We start from the raw sequence: 26,480 nt of genomic DNA, 5'->3' as shown, positions 1-26,480 counted from the left end.
GATCGTGCTCTCATAGAACTTGTATGCAGCACTGCACTTATCTCTGGCTTCCGAGAGGCTCATGGTCCTCCCTGTACTCCCTGTAGGCGAACAGGGGATGCTGAGTTATATATTTTGCTAGCATTTTCTTCTGCGTCAAAGAATCGACTGAAAAACATATTCATGACAAAATCAGTTATGATCAAACGAATTATAACTTTTTCTGTAAATAAATTATTGGTTTTTAGAGAAACTTACATTATGCGTGGCATTTTCTTTAGATTTCACAGCAAATCAGTATTTTTCTTCAACTTGGTTTGTATTCTGATATTTTCACTGATCACGCGCGTACGCGATGCTTGTCAATGTCAAATTATTGTCAATTGACTCAATTGTCAAACACGATTATCCGTGCATGTTATAATGTAGGTCAATTTGTATAAAGCTGTCACTCATTTAAACACTTTTCAATTTGGAAGTGTAGTAATAAAATTGACTATTCATGTTCAAACTATGTCCGACACACGTCCGACATATGAATAAGGGCAGCCATTGAATAGATTTTTCATAAGCTCTACGCATAGACAGTCGTGGTCACTATCGTATGATAGTCGATAACTTTATTCAATATCGACGTGGTAGGCTTATCGTAGCTCGGGGCCATGCTCAGCGATATGACAAATTTACCAATAACGTTAGAAGACAACGTATCATACCACGTGCAATATGATACGCCCGTGCTAAGCCCGCAGCTCACATAGGCATTACTTATTATTTATGTATATAAATATACTGGCCCGACTACTAAATTTATTTTTCATGCTTAGTCACAAAGTTTTTAGTACCAACACAATACGCAACATAATTATAATTACTCAGAAACAATACTGTGTAACCAGTCAATAAGCACAACTATGTTAAACTGTAGTACCTAGCTATTGATGACAAGGTTTCTAACATGGATGACACAGTCTACTATTACGTAAGCTCTTAAGGTCGCAAGACACAAACAGTGCGACAATCTTCAAACATGGAAACCTTGACATACCTACCTATATTTGCGATAAGTTAAAGGCAATTGTGTACATACATAAAACCCAGGGATAGCCCATGGTGACAAATGTGCCACGACACGTGTACGCAAATCTGTGTTAATTATTATTCGAAATGATTATTTATTGATTAGGTATATTTGATTAATGATGAGGAAATTGATATTCCGATGTATGTATGTACTTCTTTTGTTTTTATTTATTTATTTGACATTTAGATTTTATTCTAGAAACATTCTAGACTACTATTTTTTTATACAATTTTTTGTCATGTTTGACGATCCTTTTTCTTAAATTTGTGTTAAATTTGATTTGTATAATAATCCAAATTATTATCGAATAATAACTTAAAATAAATTGCTCTGATAATTAGCTTAAGATAATATAATTATAATTATGTTACGATTCATAAGTGCTTGTTGCTATGCCTACATGAACAAAGTATATTTTGACTTTGACTTTGACTTTGTCTGCATGCGGAAGTAATTAACATCGGGAAATACCTAAACTGTGTTTATACGTCTTCGATACTAAAATAACAGTAAAGTAACAGCCTAACTAGGTATTGCCCAATCAACTTTTCATCGTCATTTTAATAGTGCCTAGGCGGGTGCGAACGATTGGTGTATGTTCGCCAGAGGACAAGAACACTCGAAAGTTCTAATCAAAGGGTTCAACAAAGCTCAAAAGACACAAAACCTGCGCGGTGACTAGAATACTGACTGGACACTGTAAGTTGAACAAACACATGTTTCAAATTGGAAAGAAACAAGATGCGACATGCAGGTTCTGCCAGGAGTTAGAGGAGACTGCAATGCACATTCTCTGTTCCTGTGGACCACTAATGTCAAAAAGAAGTACCTAACCTACTTAAGGCGGCACGTAATGCAACCCTATGAGGCACAGGGTAAAGGGCACTATTCGATTCCTTACATTTTATTTAAAAAAATATAGTACAGCAACAATATTCATAAACGCAATACTTCACCGACGAAATTACAATATCCTTGTTTTCCATACATTGAAACGGCTTCTAACGTACATGGTGACGTCACGATATACATATTGCCATTTTTTTAGAAGCGTTTCGTCAGTAAAGCGCGGGTGCCAGACTTTGTCCATCATTTGTGATTTTTGTATTGCTTTAACTGCTGCTGATCTTCAAAACAAACCTGATCGACTGAAAAATGTCAAATACCCTATAATAATAGTACCTAGGCTATAATAATATTATCTAAAAAGCTCTGAAAAAAATCGTAACTGCGCCATCCATTAAGTTAAACCAAACTAAGAAAAGAACTGTCACTGGTATATCACCCTTTACTGAAAACCACTAACAAATTGGTACATACGAAAACGAAAAGGCCTTTCACCCATAGATTTATAAGAATTATAAGGCACAGATGGAGTGTTCGTAGGTACATACCATGTGAAGCCATTTCAAGTGTGACGTCACGTCAAAAATGATTACGGATGGCTTCCCGGTTGGCGGGCCGATATCTTTTACTAGTGTCGTCAACGTTTGGTAAGCGTGTTACATACATGGTACGTACTGAACAATACTTATATTTTCACACTGTTCCACCTTTGTTATTTACATGAAACTTATATATTATGTAGATAGGTAGTTGGTTAATAATTAGTACAAAAATGGTGATAGTACAACGAGCTTGAACTGATATACAGGGTGTTTTATTTTTTTATTTAGGTTTTTTTCTAGGAAAATAAGTAAGTAGAGAGTTAGTTTTTTTTTTGATAGTTTGTATAGATGACATCAACATTTATGAAAAATTTCATAATTGTCCGTTTTATACTTTTTGAGAAAAAAAATAAAAACTTTTTAGGGTTAAATGAATGTCACGGGGTTCCAGGCGGCAGTAGAGGGTTAAAAATTGGTGTGGATTATTTTCATTTGACGGGGCATCAACTGGTAGTAGTTTTGAACTCAAAGCTTTGGGGGCAATTTTTGAAGGCTTATCCTGCTACACCCTTTAGGTAGGTCATATAACTAGGGTACTATTAGTATATCAGTTAACTAATCATGCATGACACAACAAGTATTACGCCACATTATGAGATGTAAGTGCACGGATATGCGTTCATGTTCGCATGTACGAATGTTAGTGTCAAATCGAGCGTAAAATGCGTCCGGGCGTCCGTGCATTCGCTTGCGCCATTCACTTTCACGTCGCACCGAGCTCGCGGCTCCCCGCTGCCGGCGCGGCGCTCGGGGCTCAGCCGTGTACGGCTACAGAAAGTTGGCTGCAAAACAATGCCTTTACACCAGTTTCTCTCCTGAGAAAATATTGTGTGTCATCTTATCGATGTCCGCTACTCAGTCCGTATGCGACAAAACATCGTATTGTTATTTGCCGTTTTGTTTAACGTGTGTTCTTCTTTCTGCATTGAAACTATTGAATACTTTTCGCTCGAGGTCTTTTGTTTAATCGTTTTAGAAAACTATGCTTGTTTCATGTAAATATGCATTTTATGAACTTGTATTCGTTCATAAAAGCCGTTTTCTTCACATACGTTAGTTTAGTAAATAATTATTTATAAAAGGATAAGTACATTTCTTAAGCAAAAATCAGGATTTACGAGTAGGTACTATAAAAAAATATTAATTAACTGGTATTTTAAGTGCACTTAAATAACTGTTTTAACCTCCAAAGTTTATTTCATTCAGGAGCAAGAGCAACTGAAAAAGTCGCTCAATCTTGAAACGATCGAACGAGTTAAATAAAATAATAGAACAACGAAAGGCACGTTTAGGCACGGCCGAGATAAGAATGGGTTGAAGCAATACTAGTAACTGGCCTTAAGGCAATTCGTGTGAGGTAACGGATCTTACTAGCGGACTTACTTCTGTCTCGGTGACTTACCCGTAATTCGAAACCAGTTTCAGGTATTATTACTCATACAACGAATGCATAAAACATAGGTATATTATCGTAGTTAACGATGTTCACAATAAAATTGAGATTAATTTTAATCAGAAAGGTCATTCGTAATAAAAATAAACAGATCATAAATGCCTAAAGTGCACTTAGGTCAGAGTTGTATAAAATAGGAATTAAATGAAACGGGAGGTATAAAGGGACCTACAACTCCTACATGTACAAAAAAACAACACTCGATACGAACATATTAACACTTAATTTGTGTTGATTATGAACAAATCGACCCAAACCAACTCTATCGCAAATATGCAATCTAAAGGTCGATATGAATTACTAAACACAGCATCAAGCGCTCGGTCGATCTATTCTCAATCTTCTATTGGTTTGATATTATATGATAACTGAAGTACTTATTCATTATACAACTCCTGAGATAATTATAATATAATAATACGCATTATACGCTTTTTTGGTCTACCCTCATTTGAAAGTGCACTTGTGTTTTAACAACGATCTCTTAGAAAATTAGATTAAAACACAATAAGTGTTGTTATTTCGCAGTATATTAGGAGTGTTGTGTTTAGTGTAATACAAAAACGAAGTGGAAGTGTTATCTCGCAAATATTTTCGTCCTGAAATAACTAATTGGCAATTTTTTAAATATCTAACCTCAAAGTGCATTGTTTAACTGTGTCCGAAATGCCGATGTGTCTTAAATGCGATAAGGAAATACCAAGAGTGGATGAAAAAAACCCGAGAATTAAATGTCATGGTTGTGAAAGATTTATATGTGTTAAGTGTAGCGGGTTGTTAGCCACGGAGTTGAGAGTTGTAGTGCTACAATCTCCTACACTCAAATATTTGTGTCCTGAGTGTGAACAAGGAGTACGGCAGTTGCCGGCTTTAAGGAATACGGTGACCCAGCTGAAAACTGAAATTGAGGCCCTGAAAAGCAAACAAAGTGAAGGGTCAAGCATGGAGTGCATTTTGGCAGAATTAGCAGAGAGAAAAAAACGCAGTGCAAACGTTATTATGTTTGGCATTGGTGAGTGCTCGCGACAGACGGGCGACGTCGCCCGGGACAAGGAGGTACGTGTTGCGCATGATTTTTCGCAGGTCCAAGCAGCTCTGTCAGACGTGCCGGAGGCAGAGGTGCCGGTGGCCGTTATCCGTCTAGGCAAACCCAGAGCCGACGCCGTGGCTCGCCCACTCAAAGTCATCTTCACCAATAAAAAAGCTGCCCTTAAGGTTTTGAAAAATAACAGTAAGCTTCCGAGTCACGTGTCCGCCAAAAATGATCAAACACCCTATCAGCGGGACTATTTGAAAAAGCTGCGTGAAGAATTACAACGAAGAATCGATAGTGGTGAAACTGACTTGACTTTGAAATATGTGAATAATTCCCCAAAGATTGTTAGTTCAAAAAAGTTATAACTAATGATGCTGGGATTTTGGAATTTACATTCTTATACACGAACTTGGCATCCCTAACGGCTAAACGAGATTTACTTATAATAGAAGTGAACAGATTGAAACCAACTTGCATCGTCATTACTGAAACACACTTAAAACCATCGATAGGTGATAGTTTGGTAGATATTAAAGGATATGCTTTATATAGACATGATAGAATTAAAGGAACGGGCTGGGGAGGAGTCGCTATATACATATCTCATACGCTTTACGGCAGACCTATACAAGTAATCCCGCACCCGAGTTATAACTCTCACCCCCACGTCGAGGCATTGTGGCTAAACTTGAAATATGAAAGTTATACAATTACAATTGCAGGAGTATATCGCCCAACACATTACACTTTTGAAGAGACTGATAGAATATTATTCGAAACAATTAATCAAGCTGCTATGGACCGCAACCCTCTGATAATATTGGGTGATTTTAACTTGCCTGACCTCAAGTGGCCGCTGGATGATCTTGATACCGATAAGTACAATACACTACATGCTAACTTTCTTGATATGTTTGTAAACAGTAACCTAAACCAACTAGTGACTGAAGTAACAAGGAAGCGAAATAGCGAGGAATCTTTACTTGACCTTATTATGTGCAACGAAGAAAACCTTTGTACTAAAGTACAATACTACCCTAACATAGGAAAAAGCGACCACCTAGTACTCCTAGCAACATTACAGATTCAGCTAAAATCGAACCGAAGTACATGTACGCATGAAGTAAGAAGAAACTTTTTTAAGGCTGATTTTCAGGAAATTATGAAGACTATTTCAATAAACACAACAGATTGCACAGACACGGTTAACATTGACGAAGCTTGGAAACAATTCAAGTCGAAATCACTCACTGCTATCGAGACCCATGTACCATTGTCAACAAAAAAAAAAAAGGTAAATGTAAATAAACCATGGATAACAAAGCAAGTACTAGAAAAGGTAGAAAATAAATTAAAACTTTGGAAAGAGTATAAATTGAATGGCTGTGAAAAATCATATAAAGCATATAGAACTGAAAATAATAAACTGGTGACACTAGTCAGGAAATTAAGAGCAGAATTTGAAAGAGGAGTAGTTAACTGTGGTCCAAAATCGTTTTATAGTTACATTCGTAAGCAGCTATCCTCTGAGGTATCCGTACCTCCTTCACTGAGAGACGAGAAGGGAGATATCACGAACGATCAGAAAGTTGTCGCCGAGCTTTTTGCCCATCAATTTGAGAAATCCTTTGTTAGTGAATCAGCACACACGAACATTCCGGACGTTCAGATGCCTCGTGTAGAAAATTCAATCGAATCAGTATGTTTCACTTCTGAGAACGTGGCAAAAACGTTAGCAACATTTAGCGACTCCACTTCGATGGGCCCGGATACTCTACCTTCTGTTTTTCTTAAAAAGTGCAGTAGCGTGCTTGTCCATGAGCTGGCTTTTATAATGAATTTATCCCTCAAGAATGGAACCCTACCTCGAGACTGGAAGGAAGCACATGTCACTCCCATATACAAAAAAGGCGATAAGTTTGTTGCTGCTAACTATCGTCCGATCAGCCTCACAAGTATAACTATGGAAAAAATTATAGTAACTGAATTGCGAAATTTCATAAGTAAGGAGAATGTAATTATCAATGAGCAGCATGGATTTATACCGAAAAGATCCACAGTGACAAATCTTCTTGTATGTCTTGATAAGTGGACACGTGACTGGGACAATCGTCAGCCTACGGACGTAATATACTTAGACTACGAAAAGGCATTCGATCGTGTACCTATTCGAAGGCTTATTGCTAAATTGGAGCACTTTGGAATTCGTGGTCAGCTCCTTGAATGGATATCGGACTTTCTAACCCACAGGATATTTAAAGTAAGAGTAGGGAAAACTCTATCGAATGCACACAACGTATATAGTGGTGTTCCTCAGGGATCAGTGCTTGGACCAATCCTGTTTGGCATATTTATAACGGATTTAAAGAGTGTAGTACAGTCGGAATTGTCAATATTTGCTGATGATACCAAAGTTATGGGTAATCCACTAGTAACTCATAATATTATCCAAAGTGATTTAGATCGCATAATTCAGTGGACCAAAGACTGGCTTATATCACTAAATGCTGACAAGTGCACAGTTCTCCACATAGGTAAAACAAACCCTAAACTAAATTACCACATTGACTCTGTTCCCCTCCAAGCAGTAGCTGGTCAAAGAGACCTGGGTATCACTATTTCACATAATTTGAAATGGGACACGCATATAACCAAAATCACCAAGAGAGCAAATTCTGTGCTGTATATGATCCGCAAAGCATTCCATGTAATTACTAAGGACCTATTTATTGGAATATATAAGTCATACCTTCGTCCTTTACTTGAGTATGCTTTTCAGATATGGTCCCCCTACTTTAAAAAGGACATCACATTGCTGGAGAAAGTTCAGCGAAGAGCAACCAAAATGGTTATTTCATTGAAAGACAAGCCATACGAAGAACGGCTTCAGGAATTAGGTCTTACAACATTGGAGGACCGAAGGAAGCGAGGCGATCTTATCGAGACATACAAAATCTTGTCTGGACACTACAATGTTCCTAATATTATCGACCTATACACATCAAGCCAGAATGTAAGGTTAAGAGGACACTCCAAAAAACTTGTCAAACCTCCGTGTGCTAGTAATCCTAGAAAACACTTCTTACCGAATCGTGTGGTAAATGTGTGGAACTCTCTACCAGAGACTGTTGTTAGTGCACCATCGGTCAACATTTTCAAAAATAGACTGGATGCACATTTTAGAACTTTAAAAAGTGCAAAATAAAATAAAATACAAGTGCTTCGATATACACGCATCAGCTCCAAGAGCTGCTAGTGTATCAAATAAAATAATAAATAATAATAATAATATACATCTACGTCTTGAAAGAACTATAATATTAATTATACAACACTTACTCACTGTTCGACACTAACGACATCAACGCGCCTTGCGACTCCTGATGCTGCACGAGGGAAACTTCGTGAAGAATCCAGACTAACATGAATAGGGTCTAGTTTCCCGTCTGTGTTGAAAGATCAGAGTCATTTTCGTAAAAATTAGTGCCTGTGCCGACTTCCAAATTCCAAAAGAAGATTATCAATTTTGTTGTATGTTTTTTACTACAGAACTCCGTCATTTCTCAATCGATTTCGAAAATATTTATTCGTAAAGGCTCTCTTTATCCTTCAAATGCTGATGAGTGATGACTGATGCATTTTATACACAAAAGTGGTATTTAAAGTAAGTTGATGCAATTTTGTGTTGAATCCATAACAAATAATTGAATGTCAATTTATTAACGTCATACGAGTATTGAACATAGGCTGTGAATGACTTCATTTCTACGCGGCACACACAACAAGTAAAATGTCAGAATCTGTAGAGAACTTGTTTGTTTTCATTGTTATATGTTATAGGTACCGCAGTGAATTCTAAAGCAGCAATTAACATATATTACAATCCTTACAAAATGTTACTACCTTTAGTAAGAACATATTCTTAACGCGGGAGCTACCTGACCTGAGCAAGTGAGCATTCCCGTTAAACCGGATCTGTGTTATTTTAATGGTAGGAGTAAAATCTCGCTTCATATTTTCCTGTCATCTATGAATTCTTTAGGGCTTATTGTAATGTCAAATCAATATCAAATCCAGGTAAGATCAATTAAGTACCTATTTTTATCTATCTTGGATGATTTGGAATTACATAGGTAATGTAACTGCAAGTACACAATTTTGATAGTATATATTTATAACAAGTTCAATAGCATTGAACCTCCGTTTTTACCAAATGACATTTATCTTAGTTCCGTATGAAATCGAAAGAAATTGTGAATAAGTTAGTATCGATTGCGCGAAACGTTTGGTAGTCGTATAGCGAACGGTACACGGGTACAGGTACATACCTACTTCATGCGTTTAGCTCATAGCGGTACCTTCCCACTGTTTCTAAGGCAATAGCGGACTCAAATGTTATGCTCTTGATGTTATCACTACATCAAGGTTGTTCGAGTCACATAACTGTTACAGGATACATACACGTAAAATGTTAAGTAATTCACATGTGTTCTTCTTATTAGAATATTTCTTATTGGATTACTCAGAGTTAGACTATTGAGGCACGACTTTGCTAGTTATAAAATAAACATTAAACTCGCGTGTTAGCATGCTTACCGAGCCCGTAAAAGTTATGCTTATGATTCCGTAAGTTTGTCTATCTCATTTGTATTCTCCCCTCATCTACTCATACTCAAAGGTTAGCTGGAAGAGATCCCTACCGGGATAAGTTCGCCTTTGTACCTTTATTTCTGTAAATTTTATGTAAATCTGTGTTGTGTACAATAAAGTGATTACTACTACTACTACTTATGTTCGGTTTGATGAAACTGAAACCGTAACTAAAATTCAAAATTAAAATATGTTAATAAATACTTACTTTTAACTTAGGTGTAAGAAATCTAGCATTTAGTGTACTTGTGTTTTATTATAGGTAGTTTATACATTGGTCACCGGCGTTTCAATTGTCATTCCCTGGCTTCAACACTTTACAACCAACAACCCAACTTTGGGCTTTGCGCCCAACGTTCAAAATGTAATAACAGTGTTTGAAGGGGATAAAACGGCGGTTGAGCTCAGTCGGTAGAGCATGAGACTCTTAATCTCAGGATTTGTTAAGTGTTATAGCCAGGGAATGATAAAGTACCTAATTGAAACGCCGGTGATCAATGTATTAAAATACCTATAATAAAATTTATAAAACACACAAGTACACATCCTACTGTCCGTATCCGCGACAGTCGATAAGATGACTAAAATTGTATGATCATAATTTCTTTAAAAGTAAGTAAGCAGTAAGTAACTGGAATGTGTAGAAAACTATTATAAGTACGCATCGTTGTATAACTAAGGGTAACATTCCATTTCTGACCGCAGCTGCACTACTGGTACTGAACGCGTCGTTGTTACTGTCAATTTCCATAGTAAAATGAACAGTAGTGCAGCTGCGGTTGGAAATGGACTGTCACCTTAAGTCAAAAAGCTCGTAGCGGCTTTCGTAACAATTTTCTCCTTCAGCTGCACCTCTGCTCATATTCGTATTATCACGCCACTCGGCTTTTTTTCCCTCTCAATCAACTGTTGCATATAGAATACTATTATGTGTATATATTTGGCTTCTCTCTGATATAGGTCCTCTCATATAGGTAATAACAGAGTAAATAAATGGTCGGCCAGACAAATTCCATAATTGCATTGCCTCGGACTATTTTATATTGAAGATAATGTTACAAGGAAAACTAGCAAAGACGCCGCCGGCTCTTACTTAAAACTTCGTTAGTTTAAACAACAAGTGTTACAATATAATATCCACACCTAAAGCAGTCACGCAACTCATCATAAAACTGTATACGCTTGATTGTTTCATGTGAGAAATGAGTAAACCGTACATTTGTATTGAGCGCATGACTGTCATTGGAAGATGGATGGGTGACGCGTGAGAGTATGGGACTGTTCCGTCATTACGGAGGTATGGAGCTATGGAGTGACATAACGGGCCCTGCAGGCGGGCGCGCGACCGCTCGGCGACAGGTGCGCGGTGCCGCGATACACCGACCCCCGCCATATGTGGTCTACGGAGTTATCGTTAGCCGCTACCTCAGTTTTATTGCTTAGCATTTTATCGTTCAATGTATTTAAGAATGAAAATTGTCATGTTTTTAAAGCGTTTATAATATTTTATCGGGAAAAATCTTTATCAGAATCTTAATCCTATATATAGTATATAGGTACTTACTAGGTACCTAATAATGAGCTCTGCTCTGGATACCTATATGTAGACTAGATGAAAAACATGGCATACCATGCGTAAGGTATCTCAATTGTACAGTCGCCATCAGATAATTCGGAGCGGCCAAGGTGCTCACAAATATCTGTAACACGGGGCTGTACTGTCAAGACGTTAGAGTGTGTGTTCAGATATTTTTGAGCACCTCCGCTTCGCTCCGATATATGAGATATATCTGATGCTGACTGTACAGAGTATCGAAATTAACTGCGAGAATTAAGATCCAATTACCTAGTAATTTTTAAGATAAGAAATGATGGTCACTCTTTAATAGTTAATAGCCATGTACATATGTTTTGAGTTTTAAGGCCTCCGATTAACAGCGGTTTCTTAAAAATACACCGTGCGAAATAAACATAAATTCACAACAACAGTAAAGAATAGAGTCTATGTCGAAACGTTACAAGAAAATATTCTTGATCGTAGCTGATTACAATTAACCGCTTTGTGGGAATAAATTGCATTAACAACAAAGGAACCTTGGCTCCGCGGACATTATTAATAGATGACACTACTTTTAACAGTTTATTTTGACGATTATCTCGCCACTATCGCATTGTTATATACTTAGGACTTAATTTTTTTTGTACCCAAAATCAATCGGGCAAAAACGGCATGTACACTAATAATGTATTTACAAAAAAAATATTAAGGTATACTTTTGTGGCAGTGCTAAGTTTTAAATGATAAATATGCCACGGTATTAACAAAACAATGGTTACAAAGAAGAATAGGACTTACTGGCCCAACGGTAGCAGAGTTAAATATTAATTTATGATAAACTATTTTCAAGGCTGTATTTCGCGTCATGGGCTGTTAGATCTTTCAGGATTAGTACAGCATCTATCTATTTTTAATTTTCCATTTTTACTTATCAAAACTAAATAGCAAATAAGTTCTATCATCCTAATCAGGGGGGACGCACGGAGGGTTCCGCACCATCAACAAAAAATAGAGCAAACAAGCAAAATAACGGTCACCCATCCAAGTACTGACCCCGCCCGACGTTGCTTAACTTCGGTCAAAAATCACGTTTGTTGTATGGGAGCCCCACTTAAATCTTTATTTTATTCTGTTTTTAGTATTTGTTGTTATAGCGGCAACAGAAATACATCATCAGTGAAAATTTCAACTGTCTAGCTATCACGGTTCGTGAGATACAGCCTGGTGACAGACGGACGGACGGACGGACGGACAGCGGAGTCGTAGTAATAGGGTCTACTTTTTACCCTTTGGGTACGGAACCCTAAAAATCGGACCCTGCGTATTGAAGTCATCAGACGATTCACAAGTATGCGTGACTAAGCATAATTCAAATTAGCTGCGACGACGTATAAATCGTATAATAATGGACAATGGTTTTGCCCACAACGAGAATAATTTAACGAATCCTCTGTTTTTACGAAGATGTAGCATCCGGTACGCCCCAGGTTACGGTGGACAGTTCGAGGTCACTTCTCGATACTCATTGAAATTTTGCTTTAATTATTTACGCACGCGGTTTGAATTGTATGTTACTATACGTTTTTGACACTGAATCTTCGTACGTAACGTAAAGAGAATATTTGATTCGAGTTCATCTACGAAACCTAAGAACCCTGAAATTGGCTTTACTATCCACAATATTCCAATTTTCCTTTTTTGGCCTAAATGAATGATTATTAAACTCTTTTATTTCCTAATTACAATATCATCATCAGCATAATTAAAATATAGCAGTTTTAAAATCGTATCGAATGAGTTATCAATTATTCACCACGTAATCCAGCAAAAAGGACACACAAGGTACCTACCTACTTATGTGCTCAAGTTTCGTCATGCCCATGACTACATTAACTTTCTGTTCTGTCTTATATGTAGGTATGACGTGATCACCTTAACAACCGACTCGCAAACTAGTTATTAAACTAGTTGTTATGAAACCAATATATTTTCAATATCGCACTGTGCCTGTGCCGACAGTTGTTGAGAAAGGTGTCTAGGTCGTCCCTCCATCTCCATCTGGGCCTGCCTCGTCCGCGCCCTTCTGGTATCCACTTGGTACACTATGGCTACACTATGTATTTAATCAATTTAATCATAATTAAATATAATTAATCATAACTATATTTTTGGTTAGATTTATGTGTTTTACTAAAATTCAAACATTTTAGCTAGGTAGGCTACTTTTGACCAAAACAAAAAAAAAACTTTTTATAAATATGTAGTTATAGCTACCTAGTTAGTGTCAAGTTTCAATGCCAGTATAGCAATTAGTTAACCTAATAGGCCAGTGTTCACGGATTTACTGGCATCTACCAATTTCGCTAACTTTTCAAGGTTCCATGCATTATTCCGAATAAATCAATTAAAATATTTGACGATGCCGGTTTACAACATCTACGCCACGCGTATCGTATAAATGGAAGACTGGCAGTTTGATTTGATTTTATCTAATCTAAGTGTATAGCCGCCCTCATCAGACATTGGAGCGCGAGTGGTTTTAAATATCTGAAATTGCTATGGGCATGGTGCATGTTCCGATATTTTTGAGACCCCATATACCTATCTCAAATGTTTTTAGGGTTCCGTACCCAAAGGGTAAAAACGGGACCCTATTACTAAGACTCCGCTGTCCGTCCGTCCGTCCGTCTGTCACCAGGCTGTATCTCAAGAACCGTGATAGCTAGACAGTTGAAATTTTCACAGATGATGTATTTCTGTTGCCGCTATAACAACAAATACTAAAAACGGAATAAAATAAAGATTTAAGTGGGGCTCCCATACAACAAACGTGATTTTTGACCGAAGTTAAGCAACGTCGGGCGGGGTCAGTACTTGGATGGGTGACCGTTTTTTTGCTTGTTTTTTGTTGATGGTGCGGAACCCTCCGTGCGCGAGTCCGACTCGCACTTGGCCGATTTTTTAATTGCGACTTTGGCTTGAGTGCTTGTACGACATTTGTTATTCCCGGGAATACCAATGTTTTATGCAATTGAGGCATATGGAAAACATAAGTGAAAACTAGCTAGGTACTTTCTCTGATAAATCCTTCGATGTTAAAATCTAGTATAGTAGGTTTTTTTCATTGTTTTATAATAATATAAATGTAATGTAATTGTATAGTAGTGGGTACTCAATTTAAAATTTAATTACCACATGTTTTAGCGAATATATCAGTCATGTTTGCTAACACATGTGTTAATTAAATTTAAAGAAAGCAGTTTATTTTCTGTATTCATATCATATATCTTGTCCGCTGCTGATGATTGCGGCTGCCGACTATTCACATTCAGATTCATAAAAGTGACGATAGCCAAGATTTCAAATTTATGAAATACGAATGCGAAATCGCATTTTATGTGAGAATTCCCTTCTTTTAAATTTCTCAACCTTGTTTAGGTATACATATATCCCTATTTTTTTATTACCTTAAATTACTACGGAGTTTCAACTCCAGTACCATCGCGATTAAGCAATTTAGTCACGTATGTCAAAGCGAACAGTTATGCATAAACAAACGGATTCGCCGCGTCCCATGGTTAAACGGTTTCTTTACTTGATATATGTACCTACTATGTGTTTAGTGCAGGTATATCTTCTTTGTACTCCGAGTTTCTCTTTGTTATTCTTATTATAATCACCAACTGTCTACGTTTTCACCCTTCTGGGGAGTTTATTTACTCTTGAAATGATAGAGAAGGATAGCAGTATAAAATACTTCCCATTTAGACTACCCTGCTATAAGGTTATGGTATGTAACTAGTAAGCCCGGGCCACTATGCGATGTTGACACCTAGAGAATCTGCTTTTACACGTTTTATGTTTTTTAACGTTCCTTATGTAGGCACATTCAGTCGACATCGCATAGATGTTTTATATACATGTATCTGTAACATAGAATTACATGCAGAGTCGTTCAAATAATTTTATAGAGTAGGTAGGTACCTAATACTACTATATATAATTTGGTATTAAGTAATACGTATGTTGCACCAATTGAGATATCCACCATGTAGGTTTAGCTATTGCTTGTAGCGCCATTACTTATGTGGCGCTACAAGCAATAGCTATTAATCGTTTGTCTTAATCTGTCATTTTTACTTAGGTATATATTTGTAAGAGAGGGATAAAACATAAATTAACTAATTGATTGATTGAGGCTTGTAAAGTTTTATGAATAAGGGGGTTAGTTTTACAGCGATAAGGGAGTAAAGTTAAAATGCCTGCACAATTGCACATGTGAAACGTTTATATTAATCTATCTAATCTATCTAATATCTAATACCTTTAAATGAGCAATTCTTGTATATTTATTTATATGTATATATATTTCGGGGATCTCGGGAACGGCTCTAACGATTTCGTTGAAATTTGGTATATGGGGGTTTTCGGGGGCAAAAAATCGATCTAGCTGGGTCTTATCTCTGGGAAAACGCTCATTTTTGAGTTTTTATATGTTTACCGAGCAAAGCTCGGTCTCCCAGATATTATTTATTTTATGTGATTTTAAATTGCCTCGACCGGTAAACGGCTCTATCATGACTATCATGAGCAATAAAAGCTTTCGCAGTGAAAGTTGTTAAGGCTTCAATACAGAGAAATAGAAGTATCCACGTTAGTAGGATATATGACATTATGCATAAATATATGTACTCAGAAACCTATCCAAACATTTTTTAAGTGAAAACTTCTTTAGCGGCGTTGGGCACTTTTTGAGGTGGGGTAAAAATGATAAACTCGAGACAGCGTAAGACGTAAGGAGTAAGACGTAACCCTCTCTTTCTACCGCGCGGCGAAAATGTATGCCTGAGCCTGCTGTTTCGTTTAGGCGGCGCAGGGCGCTTGCGCGAATGTGTGTGTGTGTGTTTGTGTTACAGCGTGCTACGCACATCCATGGATGGTGACTGCTGATGGCTCGACCGTCTATGTACTCGTAAAATTCGTGTATATAAAGTGTTTAAAATATGGAAATTGAACAAAGTGCATCTATTAATGAAAAAAGTGACGAAGAAATAGCGAAAGAAAATGAGTACTTTATAAATACACTAGATAAAAACCCGGCTTCGCTCGGGTGAAATGTGACTCATTATACACATGTAGGTACAAAATGTAGGTAGATATTTCTGTACTTTATCGGTTCTCTAGGAATATTATAGGCAAAGCAAGGCGTAGATTTGTATAGCATCGTTCATTGTGTTTAATAATTTTAATAAATATAGGAAATTAAAACTGCAAAAGTCAAGATGACATCCGGTGTCAGCATAGAAAATGGGTGTAGATGTAATATTTGTAATATGTTTATACTTTATAGCAGCGGTCGGCAACCCGCGGCCCGCGGGCCGCATGCGGCCCGTGAACCTGTCACTTGCGGCCCGCGAGCCTCCCTGTCTATTTTGTATGTAATATTGACAAACGACAGTGTCTAGTCTAGTCATCAATATTAACAAAGTGCGGCCTGCGTCAACTTCGTTACCTACTATGTGGCCCTTGGCTGCTAAAAGGTTGCCGACCGCTGCTTTATAGCATTAACCTATATTTTCATAACATCACAATACATTGGCGGTACTTCCATACAAGCCCAAAAGCCGGGCTTGCTTTAGGTACCGAAATTACGTAGTGATAAGTAGTGTCCGACCGAAACATGTTTTTTTGCCGAAACCGAAACCTAAAGTTCAAAGCCGAACTTTAGGTTTCGGTTTCGGCTCTAGTTTCGGCCGAAACAGAAACCGAAACTTTTGTAGACATTAAAATCGTTGAAAAAATGTCATTATACCACTTTTATACGAGCACACATATTAAGACTACATCGACCGTCCAGTGGCGCTCTAGGGGAATAGTGTTTTTAAATAAACCAATTAATTTATTTATACATAAATATGGGACTCAAGAACGTATACGGTCGGTACCAGGGATGTTGCGGATGCCGATTTTTTGACATCCGCGGATGCGGATGCGGATTTTTAAAGGCTCACATCCGCGGATGCGGATGCGGATGCGGATGTCAAGATAGAACCATAAAAAACGTCAAATATTACATTTTAGTAATTTTTATTTCAAAAAACCGGCCAAGTGCGAGTCGGACTCGCGTTCCAAGGATTCCGTAAATTAAGTCCCACTCACGCTTGACTGCTCATTTCTAATAGGTTTTTTGGTTAACGACTAAATTACCTAGCAGTCTAGCACTTACGCTGATGTTATAAGACGTTCCTGTACCGACCTGTTCCACATCCGCATCCGCATTAAATCCGCATCGATTTTATGCGGATGCGGATGTTTAAAATAATGCGGAAGTTCCGCGGTTGCGGATGCGGATATTCGCAACATCCCTGGTCGGTACTTAAGGTGGTTCGATTTTCATACAAAATTCAATCGACTTTCATTAAGTAACTACACACTATTACTACATAAATATTTCCGCATTTATCTTCTTTCGAATATTCATTTTCGCTAAATGAATAGGAAAACAATGTTTCATACAGAAATCATGCAAAAATCATAGTTAACTTTTCATCAATTTTACGTATGTGTGCGTCACAAATGTCGTGTACGGATACATTTGCGACGTTGCCATACCATTTCCGACGTTGCCGGGCTGACCACGGCGCGAACTTGAAGTGCCGTGATGTTTAGCGCAATTTTGTTGACCTACCCGATTTTGTTGAATAAGTACCCGAAGTTCGTCAGCTTAGCTAAGAACTATCATGGCGCGTTTTGTAAACAGTCGCTTTTTTGCTTACAAACGGAAGGTCCCCGGTTCAAACCCCAGTGATTGTATGCTGGGACATAACTTTTTGTATTTTTTTTTACACTAAGCGTATTCGTTTAATTTTTACAAAGATAATTAGAAATTATACTCTACCTAATCTCTTTGATTTTTCACAGCAATAAAAAAGAAATGTATAAAATTTCCTGTGGTTGAAAATAATGGAATTTTGTCTATGAATGAAAAACACAATTATTACTAGTTACTACCAGGTATGTAAATTATAACTTGATTATAACTTTATTAGAATCCATATTGTTGCATCATCTTTCTTCCTATTACATTAGATATTTTTTTCTATCATGATTCATGATATTATATTTCTTTCAGGTACAGGGACTACTACGGATAACAAATATAAAAATTTGTACTGTAGGTACTTGAATTAAAAAAAAATGTTTTCCTTTTATTTTATTTTACAATTACCTACTACTTTATTAGAGGCTGGGCAGTAAGGGATTGCTTTACTTGTAGAACAAACTATTAGCGCTTTAAAAAAAACTGATACCTGACACTTACAGACTGGACTTCCTTGGGCTTATTCTACTAAGAATCGTCAGTAGGTATTCTCCATCCTAGCATAAAAAGATATCCTAAAATGTCGGTCATCACGTCAGGTTTTAGTATCAAAAATGTTTCCCAGCCTGCGTGACGTAGCGGAAACTAAAACTTCTATACAAATATTTGGGACATAGTTTTTATATTAGCTTCAGGATTCAATAAGAATATGCTAGTGATTCTGAGTTGGAAGAACCCAAAAAGATCATAATCTGTGAAAATCAGGTATTGTTTTTTTTTTTTAAACGTTGATAATGTAATTTATTGATAATAGCTACCCGCCCCGGCTTCGCACGGGTTAACAAATTATACATAAACCTTCCTCTTGAATCACTCTATCTATTAAAAAAAACCGCATCAAAATCCGTTGCGTAGTTTTAAAGATCTAAGCATACAGACAGACAGACAGAAAAGCGACTTTGTTTTATACTATGTAGTGATAGTGATGATGATGATACTGAATATCTGGGGGAAGCGCTGGTGGCCTAGAGGAAAGAGCGTGCGACTTGCAATCCGGAGGTCGCGGGTTCTAACCCCGGCTCGTACCGTCGTACCAATGATTTTTCGGAACTTTTGTACGAAATATCATTTGATACCTATTTACCGGAACCTATTTATATACCGATACCTATTTTTCGGTGAAAGAAACCAATGTGAGGAAACCGGACTAATCCCAATGAGTTTACTCTCTGGGTTGGAAGGTCAGGGTCGCTTTCTTAAAAACTAGTGCCCATGCCAATTCTGGGATTAGTTGCCAAGTGGACCCCACGCGAGGAAGAAGAGATTGAATATCTGGGAGACCGACCAAAGCTCAGAAAACATATAAAAACCCAAAAATGCGCGTTTTCTCACAGATCATACCTAGCTAAGAGATCAAACCCCTTATAGCAAATTTCATCGAAATCGTTAGAGCCGTTTCTGATATCATCCAAATATATAAATAAATATATATATATATATAATAATTGCTCGTTTAAAGGTAAGATAACACAAAAAGGACAAAAATAAACAAAAAGAAATTACCTACTCGCACCAGTCTTGAACCCCAATCCTCTTGCACGTATTTCCACGAACATACCGTAACGCTATTGCAGCATACTTACGTTGTGTGAAATTGTCTACTATAAGCGTCACGGAAACACTGTTTGCATGTGTGAGTTATAGTAGGAAAAAGCATGACAGCAACACTCCGTCGACTTTAAAGGGTGGTTTTTGCACAATGAAGTATTCAATGTTTATTTTAATAGTTCAATATTTACTTAAAGAGTTCGCTAAACATACTTTTAAGTATACAAATACCAAGACCATTCCATAAAAAAATTAAACATGAAATTTTGCGAAAGTGGCACCATCTAGCGAGGGTTAAGCTTTGAGTAACCTAGTCGAACCACCTTAATACTTCCTGTTGACCTATACTTACACATAAAAACAGGCAGGCATCAATGTTTTATTATCGCCCTTGCGATACAGAGAGCTAAAGCCGCCAGTGACATGGGGTCCATGCCGTAGGGCCTACGCCTGCCCAGCCCTGCCCAGCAGGTCAGCCTACGGCGTAGGCTGACCTGCTGGGCAGGATGTAAATTTTTTTGTTATAAATATTGTTGTCCTACTTGATCCCCAACTTTTGGTCTTTGTCACATAGTACGAAGTACCATTTCGTAAGTTTCGGCCCGGCCGAAAGGTTCGGCCGTTTTTTGGCCAAAACCGAAACTACGGCCGAAACATGATTAAAGGCCGAAACTGGCCGAAACCGAATCTTCGGTCGGACACTAGTGATAAGATCAATAATCAATATAGATTATTTTTAAGTGTGTAAGTTTTCACTTCTGTCGGCACCGGCCCGGAGTGCAACCCGTTGTTTTTTTTTTATTGACTCGCGCTATATTTGTTACCCGTACCGTACCGGTTAGAGCTTGAAAGAGTTTTTATACATACGCTTCAGAAACAATTACAGGAGGTATATTTCGGAGGCCTGTTACAGTAAATTTAGCTTAAATGACTTCATCATACATCCGAGACTGCATCCGAGTCACTAACTTGGTGAGCGTCAGGATGACAAGACCATGGTCGCTGTTTATAGCTAGTGTTAATCCAAGATTTAGTACCTATTTAGTACTATTTGGTACCTGACATCAAATATTTAGTACCTCAATAAAAATCTAGAAATATTGAAAATAAAGTGGTCAGCCATTCTGACGTCAGGTTGACAGGACCAAGTCCAGTTCCCCTAGTTGTAGGCATTATATCAAATCCTGACAAAGATTTAGTACCTAATTAGTACCTCTCATAATTATTCTTCTTATTTAATTTCGACTTACCGTAAAAAAGTTACAGCTAGAATAAACTTTGTATGTGCACAGTGGTGCAGCCAGTCAATGTGAACCGGGCCTAAAAATTTGTTCAAAGTTAATATTTTTGACTACAACATTTACTTTACAACTACTTTACGTTGTTTGGCCAATCCAAAATGAACCACGAGCGTAGTGAGTGGTTTGAAAGTGGAATCTTGAGCATTGCGAGGGTTTCAAGGCATGAGTTTTAAACAACTTTTCTGCCGAGTGATACACAACATTTTTGACCATGACCACACTAACTTGAGGGAAATGCTCACTTAAAATTCATAATCATCACTTAAAAGTCAATTTGTGACGTTCCACGGGAAAAGGTACATTATGTGAGTTTCTAGTTTCGGAGATATTAATATCGATTGACATTCGATTGCTCGATTTGACATTTAAATGTTTTGTAAAAAGGTGCAAAAATGCAAAATAAATTTTTATTCTGTGATCTGAAACCTTAACGCGTAATGTTTGTTTACATATTTTCATTTTTGTTATAAGTAAGTTATAAGCCTAGTAATTATCTTTTCAAAGTTTAGTAGAAAAGGTACCTTATGGAGGAGTGATTGAAAATTCCAATAAGAACTAGTCAATACGGGAAAAGAAGTTTGGTAGAGAACTGTAGTAGCATTCTGAAAAAATAATTTGATAATTTTAGTTCTGGGTAGGGTTGCCAACCGTACTATATTATATAGTATTGTACTATATTTTGGCTCTCTGTACTATATACTTTTGGAAAAATATATAGTACGCTAAAGTACTATATTTCCGATTAAACGTATATTACACTTATGTTTAGTATTTTATCTAAAAGTACTATATTTTTTTGAAATGTACTATATTTTTGATGCCTTATTCTGGAAAATACTATATTCCACCAAAAAATAGTTGGCAACCCTAGTTCTGGGGGCATAGCCAATATTACATGAACCTACCTAGTAATTTAACTGGACCAGGCATGAGGGGTGGGGGGAACTGACCGAACGGGATAGTCTTATGTATCTTTCAGTAGGAGTAGTAGCGAAAGCGCTATTATTGTTTGTCCTTGTCAGAGTCTCATTTTCTTTTTTATTCCCCACCATAAATTAGTATGGATTATGGTGGGCAACAAGTAAATTCGACCATTCATAGCGTCGCATTGCGTATGTTTTGTCCTTCTATGCAATATTATAACCGTGCGTCGACCGACATTACAAATCCAAGTAGCCTGATATTATACCAAAGTTACTCTCGTCAAGTCTTTCTTAACTAGAATAATCTTCATTTGGTTCAGTCGCATGTAATAAATAATGGATTTGGTTTGCTGAAAAATGTCAACATCCGACGCATTTCTATATAGGATATAGGTAGTATCTGAGGATTCTGAGGTAGTATCTGATAGGAAATATCTGAGGTCATCGAACCTTTAAAGAACCAAAATATATTATTGATAAACAAATAGACGATTTTTACCATCTTAACCCCAAAATATTATTAGTTTATCTTAACAGTTCCATCATCATCATGCCTCATCCTGTAGGCATAAGAGGTTAAATATAGTATTTAGTTACGGTTTTAGGATTTATTTTATTTAAATGACAGAATTTATTTCATATATGCTCAGATAAATTGATTGTGGGTCACATTAAAACTAAAAAATGCTCAATTTTGTGACTTTGCATGAAAATGTCAGAAATATCACCTAAAAACCGGTATTTTTCTTTGCTTAAACTTTCTCTCAGTATCGTTTTCTAATAGATAAATTTAAAGCGTGAAATTTTGAGAGCTCATTGCAATCAATCGTGAACATGAAACTAAACTTTAATTTTAAATGATTGGTTAGTATACACATAAATCAGTCGATATCAAAGGTTTATATTTGAAGTACAGATCAACTGGCAAGATTTTTTTTTTAATCCCAGGAGTCTAGGGTATTATTTTTTGTACTCAACTATGTAACTTACTTCAGGAACATAGTTTTTTAGGTGGCTTAACTTAAAACGTCTCTATCGTAACCTTTTTGCTCATTTTACATTTAATATTTCCGATACTAGAAACCCTCATAAAGTACTTTTTCCCGTGGAACGTCATAAATTGACTTCTAAGTGGTAATTATGAATTTTAAGTATTTCCCTCAAGTTGGTGTGGTCATGGTCAAAAATGTTGTGTATCGCTCGGTAGAAAAGTTGTTTAAACCTCATGCCTTGAAACCCTCGCAATGCTCAAGATTCCACTTTCAAACCACTCACTACGCTCGTGGTTCATTTTGGATTGGCCAAACAACTTAAAGTAGTTGTAAAGTAAATGTTGTAGTCAAAAATATCAACTTTTGAAAAATTTTTTAGGCCCGGTTCACATTGACTGGCTGCACCACTGTGCACATATAAAGTTTATTCTAGCTGTAACTTTTTTACGGTAAGTCGAAATTAAATAAGAAGAATAATTATGAGAGGTACTCATTAGGTACTAAATCTTTGTCAAAAGATGGATTCGATATAATGCCTACAACTAGGAGAACTGGACTTGGTCCTGTCAACCTGACGTCAGAATGGCTGACCACTTTATTTTCAATATTTCTAGATTTTTATTGAGGTACTAAATATTTGATGTCAGGTACCAAATAGTACTAAATAGGTACTAAATCTTGGATTAACACTCGCTATAAATAGCGTTCATGGTCCTGTCATCCTGATGCTCACACTAACTTGCTATTACTAATTTACATAAATTAGTATTAAAATTAAAACCTAGGTAGGAGATATCTGTTATCCGTTTACTTTGAGTCTGAATAGCTTATTGGCTGGTGAATTGAATTAAAGTAAGGTAATGAATTGAAATAAAGCGAAAAATATTGTTTTGAGCTCTGTGTGAATCTGATTATGTAACGCTAAATATTTGACATGCAAATGACATTTTTCTATGACTTAACTCCTCTCAGTTTTTACCCAAGGAGAAGGTACGCCAAAGGAGGGTTATGTTCTGCTTATGTATGTACCAATGTATGGAATTTTTTTTGGCACTGCAACGGCAACTCACATCATTCGAAAGATTGCAATATATGAGATCTCATAAGATTCGTTCCAGTTTTGTCAGTGACACAGGCTATATGATAATTTCTTCCGAAGACGCTCTTGGGTTTTATGTATATTTGTCAATATGAAATGACTCTAGAATGGTACTCTGAGGGCCTACCGCGAACCACGTTCGACGTGTTGCCTCTCTGTCGCACTTGTAAATTCGTACGTAAGTGTGACAGGGAGGCAACACGTCGAACGTGGTTCGCGGTAGGCCCTCTGATATGAGGGTTATATCTATGATTGTATGATTCTAGAGTTCAGCAATTATTTGACTCTACTGGTTAAGAGTTAAAGTTCATTTAGTTTTGTAAGGAATGCATACTAGTTACTATTCTAAATACTCGTACTTGCATCAGAGGTGACGACAGCGCGCTGCCGGATGACGCGCAACGCGGGAAAAGCTATCCCGATAAGGTAAAGTATGTGCCTTGTTCTGCATGGTGTGTTACATAAGCGCTCGCGAGGCGCCACCTAGTTTAGATGACCGCCGTTATCTAATGCTTCCACTGTCATAAACATAAGGTATCGATACTAATAATTTAGCAATACTTAGTTCCAATACTAATAAGTTTCGTTCAAGTGTTACGGGTACTTAGGTATTGGATAGTTGAAGCAATTTGGCCTAAACAGCAGCTACAAGGACTACATACTTTTGAAATTGTAAACTAATTTTTCAGGTCGTCTTAACGCATTTTCAGAATTCTAATAAGATTTTAATCATATTTTCCATTAAATCAATAACTTCAAACATGAATAAAATTGTTCAATATGTACGATAGGTATTTCGCATCTAAGAGAGTGTCTCAATGTTATTGTAACAAGTTGAAAGCAAAGAGAACAAATAGGTAGGTAGGTAGTGTAGAAGAGAATGCGAGCGCGGTCGCGGGGTCGAGTCGTGTGAAGTTGCGACATGGCTCGATTCAGGTTTGTATGGAGAGAAAACTATAGCAGTTCCAACCTTGAGATCATCGGTGAGTGTAGGGACTATGGTGTGCGGGGCTCATTCCTCCCGGTTGAAGCGATCCGCCTTCCCTCGCCGGCAGGCGAACAGCCGTTAGACAACTCCGTGGAACTCGCAACACACCGGACTGTGGTACTTTATAGCGATACACTGTTTGCTGTACAGCTAAAAACACACCATCACTTCACTGCACGCACACTCCAGGGATCAGAGCAAACCGTTCGGAAAACGGGCACTCGACAAACGAAGTAGCGACGGCCGATCGGCGGATGGACGTACGACCAGGTTTTTGGTCGGACAATGACTGAGCGCGAAGTCGCAGGCTGCGGCGCTCGCGCACGCCCCCGCGCGCCCCCGCGCCTCCGCGCCGCCGCGCCCGGCGCCTGCGCGGGCTGCAACCTCGCCCTCTACTTCCCATTCCCAATGGCCGAGCTTTGGCCGGTCGCGCTCTACGTTGCACCAGATAATAAAACTGCAAGGGCGCACGAGTCTGAAACTCGTTCGTCAGCTTGCAAAAAATATTACTTTCGACCTAAACTGGTATGAGGATGAAAAATAAAATCAAAGCTCACTGAAATTTACTTAGGTCCTTATACGAAGCAGTTGACCGGTTGTATTACACTTTGACAGCATAAGATTGTTCTTAATTGGCCATCCATTATTCATTTTCTATCGTACCAATAAATCTATATTGTGTGTGAGTAGTTTGCTATATTACAAAGCATTCACGTCGCAAGCGTTTATCTTATTTAAAGCTGGCCGCCCGGCGGATGCGCCCAATGACCATCCTTCGTTTTTTCTCGCTACCAATTACTGCTGGTTTTTCGTAATGGCTATTGAAAAGCACAATTGTGGGTAATAATAGTCCCACAATCGAAATGAGTGTGTTAGATTACGTTGCTTTATCATCTTAATTCGAAAATAGTGAAGTAATGATTCATTGTGTACACGTTTGCGCGAAAATAGATTTAGAAACCAGATACCTACATATCTTTATACATTTGCCTCACATTTATTTACGTTAGAGTTAGTGGGTAAGAAAATATGGGTGTTGTTAGTTTTCAGCGAATGTTTAATTTTTTTATGTGACGTCTTTAAATAAATATTAATATCTGGGAGACCGAGCTTTGCTCGGAAAACATAAAAACTCAAAAATGCGCGTTTTCCCAGAGATAAAACCTAGCTAGATCGATTTTTCGCCCCCGAAAACCCCCATATACCAAATTTCATCGAAATCGTTAGAGCCGTTCCCGAGATCCCCGAAATATATATACATATAAATAAATAAATAAATAAATAAATATACAAGAATTGCTCGTTTAAAGGTACATATAAGATAAGATAAGATAGGTCAAATTTACACAGATCGACTTAATCCCACAATAAGCTCAGTAAGGCTTGCGTTCTGGGTACTAGACGACGATATATATATTGTAAATATTGTAATAGTTAATTAGGTACTAACATTAGGAACGTAAGTCTACTAACAAATCTGTATGGGTCCATAGTTGCTCGAAATAAATATTTTTCATTTCATTTTCATTTCATTTCATATA

General features: G+C 37.3%; 2 protein-coding genes across 2 annotated transcripts in view; one reads left to right on the top strand and one right to left on the bottom strand.

The window, feature by feature from the left end:
* LOC134648848 (uncharacterized) overlaps positions 1 to 25,273 on the bottom strand; it is a 146,467-nt gene extending 121,194 nt beyond the window's left edge. The window contains exon 1 of the mRNA XM_063503429.1: positions 24,922 to 25,273. The gene's annotated coding sequence lies outside the window, so the exon portion shown is untranslated. The remainder of the gene's footprint in view (positions 1 to 24,921) is intronic.
* LOC134649145 (uncharacterized) lies at positions 4,396 to 8,852 on the top strand. The gene is made up of 5 exons (XM_063503859.1): positions 4,396 to 5,512; positions 5,562 to 6,955; positions 7,535 to 7,707; positions 7,780 to 8,013; positions 8,841 to 8,852. Exons 2-5 carry the CDS (start codon positions 5,797 to 5,799, stop codon positions 8,850 to 8,852), a joined length of 1,578 nt encoding a protein of 525 aa, XP_063359929.1. The 5' UTR covers positions 4,396 to 5,512; positions 5,562 to 5,796.
* Positions 25,274 to 26,480: the final 1,207 nt, after the last annotated feature.

The sequence above is a fragment of the Cydia amplana genome, chromosome 6 (assembly GCF_948474715.1).
Source record: "Cydia amplana chromosome 6, ilCydAmpl1.1, whole genome shotgun sequence".
Lineage (NCBI taxonomy): Eukaryota > Metazoa > Arthropoda > Insecta > Lepidoptera > Tortricidae > Cydia > Cydia amplana.
The sequence above is the reverse complement of the archived record's forward strand: the minus strand, read 5'-3'. Positions and strand labels throughout refer to the sequence as shown.

Excerpts from the sequence above, each read along its gene's own strand:
- LOC134649145 (XM_063503859.1), top strand. The coding sequence starts at position 5,797 with ATGGACCGCAACCCTCTGATAATATTGGGTGATTTTAACTTGCCTGAC. Across the intron at positions 6,956-7,534 it reads TCGTCCGATCAGCCTCACAA|GTAAAACAAACCCTAAACTA; the intron begins GTATAACTATGG and ends TTCTCCACATAG. Across the intron at positions 7,708-7,779 it reads TGATCCGCAAAGCATTCCAT|ATATGGTCCCCCTACTTTAA; the intron begins GTAATTACTAAG and ends TATGCTTTTCAG.